The sequence below is a fragment of the Monopterus albus genome, unplaced genomic scaffold, assembly GCF_001952655.1.
Source record: "Monopterus albus unplaced genomic scaffold, M_albus_1.0 scaffold461.1, whole genome shotgun sequence".
NCBI lineage: Eukaryota > Metazoa > Chordata > Actinopteri > Synbranchiformes > Synbranchidae > Monopterus > Monopterus albus.
The window spans coordinates 129,511-141,594 of NW_018128341.1; the positions used below are offsets into that span (position 1 = coordinate 129,511).

The 12,084-nt window shown below is 39.2% G+C and overlaps 2 protein-coding genes across 3 annotated transcripts in view; both read left to right on the top strand.

Moving 5' to 3' along the window:
• The window catches only part of LOC109952462 (ubiquitin-conjugating enzyme E2 D4-like), a 10,587-nt gene extending 8,274 nt beyond the window's left edge, over positions 1 to 2,313 (top strand). For both annotated transcript variants that reach the window (XM_020587555.1, XM_020587556.1), the window contains 2 exons: positions 1,029 to 1,122; positions 1,241 to 2,313. In XM_020587555.1, the coding sequence (XP_020443211.1) occupies positions 1,029 to 1,122; positions 1,241 to 1,286 (140 nt within the window). In that variant the 3' untranslated portion in view covers positions 1,287 to 2,313. The remainder of the gene's footprint in view (positions 1 to 1,028; positions 1,123 to 1,240) is intronic.
• A 643-nt stretch (positions 2,314 to 2,956) lies between these two features.
• tfam (transcription factor A, mitochondrial) lies at positions 2,957 to 9,165 on the top strand. Its single transcript, XM_020587554.1, has 7 exons — positions 2,957 to 3,475; positions 3,960 to 4,102; positions 4,280 to 4,350; positions 4,873 to 5,022; positions 6,691 to 6,786; positions 8,491 to 8,547; positions 8,633 to 9,165. Exons 1-7 carry the CDS (start codon positions 3,390 to 3,392, stop codon positions 8,906 to 8,908), a joined length of 879 nt encoding a protein of 292 aa, XP_020443210.1. The 5' UTR covers positions 2,957 to 3,389; the 3' UTR covers positions 8,909 to 9,165.
• Positions 9,166 to 12,084: the final 2,919 nt, after the last annotated feature.

Below are 12,084 nucleotides of genomic sequence, written 5' to 3' on the forward strand. Positions count from 1 at the left end.
CTGTGTGTACAGTGTGTCCATAGCAGGCAGTTCAGTCCCAGTGATCCTCTCTGCAGTCTTTATGACCCTTTGAAGAGCCTTCCTCTCTGCCTGTGTAGTGTTACCGTACCAGACTGTGATGCCAGTAGTGAGGATGCTCTCTACCAGTTCTCTATAAGCCTAGGTGAGAGGGTGATGGTACAACCCAGCTTTTCTGAGCCGCCTCATGAAGTATAGCCGCTGCTGGGCTTTCTTCACTGTGTTCAGTGACCAGCTTAGGTCAGATGTCACCTGCAGGCCCAGGAACTTGTGGCCCTCAGCCCTCTCCACCTCAGTCCCTTTGATGGTCAGAGGCAGCAGAGGGGAGGGGTTCTTCCTGAAGTCTACTATTATTTCTTTTGTCTTGTTTATATTGAGGATGAGGTCATTCTCCTCTCCATAAACAAGAATGTCGTTCACCAAGCTTCTGTAACCTGACTTGTCTCCCCCCTTGATGAAGCCCAGAATTCATTTTAAGCTATTGATTTTTGTTTTTAAGGCTCTTAATGGTTTGGTCCTACCTCGCTATGTTGGTAAGGTGGCGCGAACCTACAAGATTGCTCAGATCATCAAGCCAGTTTACCAGATACAAACGCTGGGGTGACCGTGCTTTACTGTTGCAGCTCCTAAAACCCTTCTACAAGCACAGTGCATACCACATCCTATTTGAAAGCCCATTTACACGGATTCCGTGAGAGTTCTCTGGGACGGTGATCCAAAGTTAAATAGTGCAGTAACAGATTATCCAGGCAGGCAGTGGTAAAAGCAAAGATGCCATTTATCTAGTAAGTCAGTCTGCCATCAATATTATTTTGAATTTGTTATTTTAAAAATGTTATGTATTGTTGCTTTAAAAAGGTATGAAAGCATGTTCGGCTTGAAATACATACGTGCTACTGTGGTGTATATTCCTTGTTGTTCAAAGGTGTCATCCAAATGCTTGCCTTGCCTCATCTAAACATTTATATCTGTATTTTAACTAATGTGATCTTTTGAATTCTTTATTCTAGTTTTATTGTCCATATGTTCATTGCTTTGTGATCCAAACCCAGATGACCCCTTAGTTCCAGACATAGCAGACATCTACAAGAACGACAAAGACAAGTGAGTATACACACAGGCTTCATTGTTCACTAATATCAATGTCCACATCACATGATGGGTGTACTTGATGTTGTCAGTGGTTCTTTACTCACTTCACTCTCTTCTGTTCTCTCCTCAGATACAACAAATTAGCAAAAGAATGGACTCAAAAGTATGCCATGTAAAAAAAACATCAAAGATGAAAAGTAATGTGCTGAGATTTTTTTCCTTCGTTTTTAAATGTCACAACACTCTGTAGATTATAGTAAGGAATGATTAGATAATCTAATTTTAGGTAATTCCTATCAAACCATACTGTCAAAATCATAGATTATTAATCCGAGACCATGTTTTTTGAAAGAAAGCAGAACTTTTTTATTTTGAGCAGATGAGAAAGTCTGCCAGTGGTAATTTAAAATTCAAATGTCAATGATATTCCCCAAACTTTGCTTCTTAAAACATAATTTTTATTAAGTACAACTAATTAATTATAGGTCATAGATCCCACAATATGCATTCAGCAAAGAGCCTTTTCCAGAAGATCTAATTAATAGTGCAGCAGGATAACCTACTGCTCCATAAAAGGAAAATCCTAGCTTTACTGTGTCCATGAGTAGCTAGCAAAATATAAACAAAACACACACACACTGAGCCATGGGAATGTTAAAGTATGAATACCAAAATATGTAAGCCATTATTTTGGCATTGTGTTTAAAAGAAAAATAAAAGAATACTGACAGGATTATAATATAGATTCACTTCACCCTGTAGTGGTGATGTAGGTTTTTGTTCAGTTCATTTGCATCTTATGAGAGACATAGTTGAATGAAAGAATTAGTATTATTAATCACACATTGTATTGCAGTTCCTGAAATTATATAATTGTTTTGTTAATTTTAATTTTATTTGGTCATCACAATGTAAATCTGTCATTAAAATGATGTGCTCTTTTTCCTGGAGAATACTGTAGCTGTAATATTTGTTTTCAGTTGAGTTTGCACTGGCACTCAGACCAGATCTTTAACCCAATGACACTTGCATCTGAGGGTTAAATATGTTCTTTTGTTTGACCTCCAGTCTATGTGTACACACATTTTTCCTATAGAAAGGGTTAAACTCACATTTCAGTTCCTGTGCAAACAGTCTTGTGTATTTGAGGCTTGTGTGGCACTTTTTGTACTGAATTAAAGAGTAGTATGATTTTTATCACGACATATGGTCTAGGCCAGTTTTATCACAGTACTAAATGTTGATGTGTCAATGTCAGTTTCTGTCTTTGTGTGATTTTGCTCTGTTGGCATTGTCTAATTTTGTGATCATATTGTTTGGTATTAATGTCTAATTAATTTGGTAATTGCTACCTACTGTAGTCTGTATGAGTTTAAATGGCAAATAAGCATAAATGTGAAGGACAACAAGGATTGTTAACACTAACTAACAACTAACTAAATACACTAGGCCCACTATATCTACTATATTTACTATAGAACTACTATAACTAACCAACAGCTGTGATAACCTTTGAAACTTTATACAGGCATATACATTCTAAAAACACGTTTGAATGCTTTATGAAGATTAAAGAAATGTCATACCAGTAAAACTAAGTCATCTGATACAATATAAATAAATTCTTCAAACAAAAAAAAAACCAAATTAATTCACTAATATGTAACATTAAAGGAACTTGAAAATGTCTTAAAACCAGTTTTGGACGGAGTCTCAAGATCAGGTAATAAATCGGGACCCACTTTATAATTAAGCACGAATCACTTAAGCTAAGCCTGGAAATTTCAGGGTCCCTGAAGTTTAAATGGCCCCTCCTTAAAGAAAATTAATGTAAGATTGATTACTATTGCATAAGTATAAGCGGAAGGCCTTTCTCATCGAATAAGATGGCAACTGTTGCAGCTGCACACGTCTGTTTTGCAACCTTAATGAATAATGTAATAGCTAAACGCCGCAAACCAGAAGTGGCATTTAACAACCACGTATACAACTGAAAACACATGGACATCAAGCTTTTTTGAAAATCAGACACACAGGGTTTAAGCGGAAACGGAAGTATACGAGAACCCGCTGCCACTTCTGTAGACGTTTTCCCACAATCCACCTTGACAGGCAGAAGGCGCCTTTTGTAGCTCCTGCATGTCAACAAGGAGGAGCGGAAGAGACCCAGCTTTATTTAAAACATTGACGCATGAATACAATAACACGCTAGCTTTGTAGGACAATTCGCTTATTTTTCATTAATCTGTTTAACGGCTTTTACGTTAACCTTCCCCGATATGGCTCCGTTCAGTTTCATAAACGCAAGCGTTAGCCTGTTGGCTAAATCCTTCAGTGTCTTGTCCTGCACAAGCACTCTGGCAAGGTAGCTAATGTTAACCTCAAGTTACTTTAACGTATTAGTATATAGCTATGAGCGAATTGCTGTATAAGTTTAAGTCAGCTGTTATCGAATAACTTGTCAGTAAGTTACAGCTATGTTTTGATGTTAAATCACAGTTTATTAGCGTGCTTTGAACGGTTGTGAGGCTTTTTTATGGTGTACCTATCCAACAGAAAATATATTGTAGAGTATTTGTGTATTATTAGTCACAGTTAAACTTCATTTTCTACATTGCTAACGTTAGAAAGGTTAATGATGGTGTGATTACGACCAGAAATTGAATAAAAAGTCTTTTAACAGGTGCTGCAGTTTAATGCAGACATTTTTTGCTTAATGTAAACAAAATCATATGTCTCTACAGTAGATTTTAGTGTAAAATAATTTTTCATGAGAAGGTAAAACTGCCACAGAGAAAGAATTCTAGAATGGTCTCTCAATAATATGTTTGTGTGTACACATGCTGTAGGTGTACCAGTGCCCTCCCCACTGCGTACGTCAGCCCGGTGAAATGGCTGACCACACAGGCCTGTGGCCGTCCAAAGAGACCTCTTAATGCATACTTGAGATATGTCGTGCAACAGAAGCCAATCATAATCGAACAAAACCCAGGTAATGTGGTATAGTTTGTAGAAGACAACTGATATGGTAATGACAGCTCAGAGTAAGCTACAGTGCATTTGAAGTATGAAGGAAGTGTATTAAAATCTAATTTCACTACACATCCCTGAGCTATCATATCATATCATTCCATTGTTATTGAACATTTTTTTTTATTTTTGCCTTTAGAAATCAAACCAGTGGATGCCATCAGGAAGATTGCCCAACAGTGGAGAATGATGAGCCCACAACAGAAACAGGTATTTCTATCCTTTACTTGTTAAACAGAATAAACTGCAGTATGCTTTTTAGTTTCTCCTCGCTGATGTCCCGTTTCAACCCACAATTAGTGTCTGCATGTGCCGTCTGCACTGCTAGCACACTGACTGTGCATGTCCCAGACAAGTAAATTGGACATTTGTTTTTTGCAGCCTAATGTTTGTCCTGTTATCTCTTGTTAAGCTGTTGCACACATTTTTTTTAATTTATGACATTTTGTTCAGTCAGATAAAACAAACAAAAGAGCTTGTCTTGCTATCAAGAGGTGACCATCATGTTTTCTACTGCACATGGGTGGAACATGTTTGTTTATGCAAACCCTAGTTGAGAACAGGAGGAGACTTGGAATGGGCCTTTAAGCAGTGACCGTAAATGGCAGATCAGTTCTGTTATTAAATGTAAAACACATAACCAGTATCTTCTGCTTTCAAACAGCCTCTTCACATAAAGTTCTGTCAGTCTTCTGTGACCAAAGTTTTTTTTTTTTTATCTCTCTTTTCCAGCCGTTTGAGGAGGCATCTCTGCAGGCCATGGAGCAGTTTAAGGTGGACTTCCAGAACTATCAAACCCAGCTGACCCCAACACAGATCCAGCAACAGGTCCTGGAGAAGAAGCAGAGAATGGCCAAAAGGAAGGCCCACCGCAAGAAGAGGGTAAGAGATGGAGTAACAAGTAAGAGTAGATTACCTTTCTGTGCTCTAGGAAACATATTGATACACGTATACTTGATATGGAGATTATTTAGACATTTGACATTGGTGACACTAGCATTGTCAAAAATCTAGATTTTTCGATATATATCAATTCTGAAAAGTTTCTATACTCATTTTCCTTAGTACCAATACCTGCTGCTTTTTCTTGCTCTTTCGTTTCTGCGACAGCTAGTTTACACACACACACACACACAGACTCACACTGTTGCAGCCCCCACAGTCCTGTCTCCTCTCAGTCAGTCATTCACTCACTCACAGTACTGTTTGCCTCTCATCACTCATTTCATTTGCTCTGATTGAAGTTTAAGCTAACAACAGACTGTGGTATATTGTGGATATTTTTATGGTGTTAGCTTATTACAGATGACAAGTCCAGAACCTCTGTGACTAGTTTTGATTGGCAAAGAAAATGGCAGAAAACTGCACTGCTGTTTAGCAATGCTATGGAGCAGTGCTAACAATAGATGTTAACACAAATGATTCTGATACTGACTGCACATCACACACAATGCATGCTCCGATGCACAGAACTGGCACCCACGAGTGTTTGCATTTTGTCCAACAACACACTGATAATGTGGATGGTTCACAGTGACACAGTTTAGTTTCCAAAAGACAAGTGACAGAATGAAACTCAGATCATCCAGACTGAAAACTAGAGCATAATCTTTACGGGGGACTTTGGACACAAACATCAGATGCAACAATTGGCAGCAGAAACAAACTTTACATTTAACATACAGTAAGTAATGCTGTGGTGTAAACAGACTGTTGTACAACTGTAGGCCTACATGGCACATGCAGGGTACAGGATGGGCAAACACTGGCACATGCTTACCCATCATGAGCCCCATGCACAGCTGATGTGTTCGCTGTTGCTTGTTGACATGTCCTCCGTAGAAATTACACCCTGGGTCTACAGTCACACACATTTTTTGAGCTTTAAGTCATCTCTAAGATGATAATTCACTGCTGTAACATTGTAGATAATTCAGAAAACAAGGGAAAGCATGCCATGGGCTCTTTAAAGTTGTTTTGCTGCTGTAGTGCATGAAATTAAAATACATCCTTTTATACAAAGAAACTTCTTAAGTGTCTTTGAGTTCCTTGAAAAGCACTATATGAATAAATGTGGTGTTATAATTATTATTAATCAGACTCAGTAAGGGATTCGAAAATATTTGGATTTGAAAAGTGGATCTGAAATTGGACTCAGATTCGATGAAATGCCATCGAGCTCCAGCCCTGATTGTTTCAGTATTTATGAAGCTGACTGCATCTTTTAAAATCAAATGTAAAATGTTTGTTTTCCCTGCAGTATTGAATATTGATATTTTTTAAGGTATTGTGTCGAAGTTAGAAATTCCAGTGTTGTGACACCACTAGCTGACGGTATTTTGTCCTGTGTTGCACAGACCCCCACATTGTAGCAAAGTGTGTGAGCACGGCAAAGCTGCTGCAGGGTGTGTACAAGCAGAGCTATAAGTATAGAGCTTTCTCTGGGAGTAAAACACAGACTTGAATTGTCATTTCCAGTCAGCAAGCTGAATACTAGACCACATTACATTAACTGTCAAATTGCTGAACAGTAACTCTGCCTCCTCCCAGGAGTTAACCAGCCTGGGGAAGCCGAAACGTCCTCGTTCTCCCTTCAACATCTTCATGTCAGAGCACTTTGAAGAGGCCAGAGGAGCCACCACACAGGTCAGTAACCACAGCTCTATGATGTGACATTTAAAGACATATTTCAGGGTTTTTTTTGGATATAGGTGGTATGAGGTTCCCTGACTGGTGAGAACCTAGATGAGTACACATGGTGTCAGATCAACAGCATTTAAAACGGAAACGATGTCAGACACCGGGTCTCATGCAAGGATTGCTTGTACAGTGGGTACGGAAAGTATTCAGACCCCCTTAAATTTTTCACTCTTTGTTATATTGCAGCCATATGCTAAAATCATTTAAGTTCATTTTTTCCTCATTAATGTACACACAGCACCCCATATTGACAGAAAAACACAGAATTTTTGACATTTTTGCAGATTTATTAAAAAAGAAAAACTGAAATATCATATGGTCATGCAGTAAATGGCATGTACAAGTGCCAATATTTATGCTCATCATAAAAGTGGTTTTCATTTGGGAAGATTATCTTGCTGAACAAATGTGTAACTGTTATAAACTGTTGTTTGTCACAGAGCTTGTTTTCTGTAATAATCCAGATGCCTATGGAAAAATCCCATTGGTTTTTGTAGAGGGAACCAGAGTGATGCTAATTTCTGGATCGGTGTACAAAAATACATCATCCCTATAGCACACTGTATCCACATAGGTGTGTATGTCAACCAATCAGTAACAAGAAATTTCACTTTGGAAAGAACACACGCCGTCTCCACTGAAACTGCAGTCATTGCAGCTTTAGGTTGTAAGCCGACAGTTTTGGGCATAATGAATGAGACCTCGATTGCTCTGACAGCTCCACTGATATCGCATCAATTCATTCATTTTCACACCGCTTACTATTAATCAGTGAAAAACCTGCTACAAATACACAACTTATCAGTTTCCTTGGACATGCTGGAGTCAACGATGACACACACACACACATTAAAATAATTGTGTTGAGCAATGACAAGGACACTTCTGTAAATCATAAATGTTATTACAGCATTAACACTTAAATGGTTGTGAACTACGAGATCCTCAATTTACTGGATTTAGCAGCCAAATGGACCCACACACGACTCAAGTGGCAGTGAAAGTGGACTGAAACTTTAATTTGAAAATAATTGTTCCACCTGAATGCACATCTTTATTATAGGGAATTAGGAAAATACTGGGCTGATGAAGATAATTTCACACAGGTGAGTCACATTATGAGTGGCTTTCCAGTAAACTTAAAGCCTGTTACAGAAAGAGAACTGATATAAAGCACGACCACAGTGTATAATCAATGTGTGATTTTCTGTTACCTGTTTCTTGTCTATACACATAAAAGCCTGGGCCATTCTGACATCAGCGCCACTTGATAAGTGGCGCTGATGTCAGCATTTCTGTTTCTCACTGTCTAAAACTACAAACTCCGACTGTCAGAAAAATTACAACACATTAGTATGTCACCTTTGCAGCTCTGAGCGACGCCACATTCATTCTTAGGAGTGGGGTTTCTCATGCTGAAAGTGAGAGGAGGATGCCTCATAAGTAACTTAAGTCCTACTCTGAGGCAGTAGTTTTTTTTTTTTCCTAAATTGGCTTTCAGCACGATTCCTAGGAGTGATTCTGAGACGCTTGAAAAAAATGGACCTTGTTGTTTTCGACTTCAAACAGTTGATGGTTAACATGATTATATGTATGCATTTCATTTGCACAACAGATATTGAACTAATGTTGTTCCTGTTGTTCATTTAGGCAAAGATGAAGTCACTGTTGGAGGATTGGAGGAATCTGTTCAACCATCAAAAAAAGGTTGGCCATACAGTCCTTATATATCTTTTATTCTTGTAATTCCAAGGCCTTCATGCCAATGTCCCATGTTTGTTCCACATCTCAGGTCTACGCACAGTTGGCTGAGGATGATAAAATTCGCTACAAGAATGAGATGACGTCGTGGGAGGACCACATGGTGGAGATTGGAAGAGCAGACCTGGTTCGAGAGCAAACCCTGTCTTTCAAGAAAAAACATGCTGCTGCAGCCAAGAGAGAAAGAAAGGCTAAGGCTAAAGCGGCAAAGGACGACGCTGCCACAGGAAACATGACAATAAAAACAACCAGGAAGACAGTAAAAAGTAGCCCCACAAAAACTGTCAGCACCACTAATAAGACATAAGATGTTTGTATCTACTGACTCTGGAGGAAGAAAGGTGTGTTCAAGGACAACTGAAGACAGGAGTGCTGATAACCCAGGGCTGCGCCCTGCTTGTTTCTTTCGCCACTAACTTGAACGTGGCAAACCTCCTAGTTGCTGGTAATGCTTCTTCAACAGGGCAAACCTTTTATCATGCTTAGACAGGTCAAGATAATTTCACAGCACCCCAGTAATGCCTGTTTAGTGGAAGTGACACCAAATAAACCCTGAAAACATGATTATCTGGCATAATGTGAGCTTATTCTTAGCCACTTGACAATTCCACATCCTCACTCTGAGTGAGGCTTCTCTGCCGTCTGTCTGCTCTGGACTCTAAGCTCATTAGTTCTTACTGAAGATGTAAATATTACCAAAATGCCTCACAAATATATGGTTTCATTAATAAAAGAAACAACCGGTTGCTTTAGTTTTTAATCAAATGTTCCTCAAACAGGAGAAAATTCTGCATTTGCTGGGGATTTGTCAGCATTGGTTTAATCACGTGGTGCTCTGTAAGTGTTAGTGACAGCAGGATGGTGTATGTGGGACTGAGTCACATTCCTGGTAATGAAGGAATATGGCATGCAGTGCAACAGTGTGCCTCACTCATGTGCTTTAATAGTTTTTTGGATGCAGTGGAGTTCAATGGCATGAATTACCAAAGAGTACAGAAGTCACATTAGGAGCAGGTGGCATCCAGTCGGAAAGTTGGTGGTTCGTTTCCTGTTCTCCCCAGTCCGTGTGCTGAAGCATCCTTGGGCAAGGCACTGAAGCCTGAGTTGCCCACCGTCAGTAAGAAATATCCCCATGGGGTTTTATAAAGTGTCAAATGTTAAAAAATCAATTAAAAAACAGAAGTGTTAACATATTGGTGGTTTTGGTCTTTTCATGGGATTTATTAAAAATAAGAAACACTGAGCACAACAGCTTTATCCTGTTTCATCTGTGGAAGTGTGCACTCCACCGTGTAGCACTTGGCAACGTTGTACTCTGAGAAAAGTGCCGTTAGATGCAAATTTACAGACAGCACTAAAGATCTGACTACTACAGTCCCATGAGTGAAAAATAGTTTGTCCTGACATGACTGTATGAAATTAGTGAGTCTGCTCTTCAAACCATCACTTTAGGATTAAATAGATAAAGGACAAAGGATTAAAATGAACAAATCATCAGTACTTTGTACCTAATTTGCTTTTATTTATTTATTTTATAGGCACATTATCTTTAAATTTACACATTGTTTAATTTTTTAAGGATATTTTAAACTGAACCAGGAATAATACCTGGCCTTATGGGTCTTGTAATGTTTACTTGTTTTTATCTAAATATTACAAAAAATATTAGGTAAAGTCATGTGTTTCTGTTGCTATATTCTAGTTGTAGCCTGTGCCAGTCTTACCATCACATAGGCTAGATGCTTCAGCAATAGATGTATCTACACCCACGCCTTCTATGATATGGTGCCTCAATAGTATATGTAAAGTGCATCAATGCTTAATAAACTTTATGCAACTGTAAACATAGTTTGGTAAAACCTTTGACTAAAGGTCTAAAACCCACATCAAAGTAGAGTAAACTATATGTTTAAATCTAGCGAGTCATTCCTGAACAGTAGACAAAAAATATTCCTAAATCCTTTAGACAAAAACTGCGCATGGACTCCCTGGGGGAGCTCAGTGAGTACATCTGCGGTAGCCGTACTCATTCCCTGTTTTCTGTGCCTGCACCGCATTGTGCTTGCTTCCAGATTGTTTATGAATTAAACTTACTATTTTCTAGCTTCGTCTGAATTTTTGAGTGACTGAAGTTAGTCACGGCGTTCCACAGGGCTCTGTGTTAGGTCCAATTCTCTTCACTTTATACATGCTCCCTTTAGACAATGCTATCAGGAAGCACAGCATAAATTACCATTGCTATGCAGATGATACTAAGTTATATTTATGAAGCCAAATGAATCAGATCAGCTGGTCAAACTTCAATCATGTCTTAAAGACATAAAGGCCTGGATGACCTGTAACTTCTTACTTCTAAACTCTGACAAAACCGAAGTCATTGTGCTTGGGCCTGAAAACCTTAGAAATCTGCTGTCTAATCATATAGTTACTTTAGATGACATCGCTCTCACCTCCAGTACTACTGTGAGGAACCTTGGAGTCATTTTTGACCAGGATATGTCCTTTAAATAACACATAAACCAAGTCTCTAGAACTGCCTTCTTTCACCTATGCAATATTGCGATTGTAATTCTTTACCATCAGGATGTCCCAATAATTCCCTAAAAAGCTTCCAGTTAATCCAAAATGCTGCAGCCAGAGTACTGACAGGAACTAGCAAGAGAGATCATATCCCTCCCATATTAGCTTTTCTCCACTGGCTCCCTGTAAAATTCAGAACAGATTTTAAAATCCTTCTCCTAACATACAAAGCCTTTAATGACAAGGCTCCATCGTATCTTAAAGACCTCATAGAGCCTTATCATCCTAACAGAGCACTTCACTCTCAGGGTGCAGGTCTACTTGTGGTTCCTAGAGTCCACAGAAGTAGAATGGGAGGCAGAGCCTTTAGCTATCCAGCTCCTCTCCTGTGGAACCAACTCCCAGTCTTGGGAGGCTGACATCCACTCTAACTTTAAGAGTAGACTTAAGATTTTCCTTTTTGATAAAGCTTATAGGACTGTACTTCCCAAATATTACCAACATGTGAACATTCCCACCTGGGGCAACAACACTCTGGATCATGTTTACAATAACATACGGGGTGCATACAAGGCTGCACCCCACCCCCACCTTGGACGCTCAGACCACATTTCTTTGTTCCTGTATCCAGCTTACAGACAAAGACTGAAACAAACAAATCTTTTCACCAACCTAATTACACTCTGGGCCCCAGAGACTGAAGGCACCATGCAGGACTGTTTCGCCCCGACAGACTGGGATGTGTTTAAAGCTACAGCCACCTCGGAGGACTTCTCTGTCAGCGTACAGGATTAGGCTGAGTATGTGACCAGGTACATTAGTACCTGTATTGACAACATTGTGCCCACCATACAAGACAGGAGGTTCCCCAACCAGAAGCCCTGGATAAACAGTCAGGTACGCCACATGCTGCATGCTCGCTCTCATGCATTCAGATCAGGCGATGAGACGGAGTACAAAGCT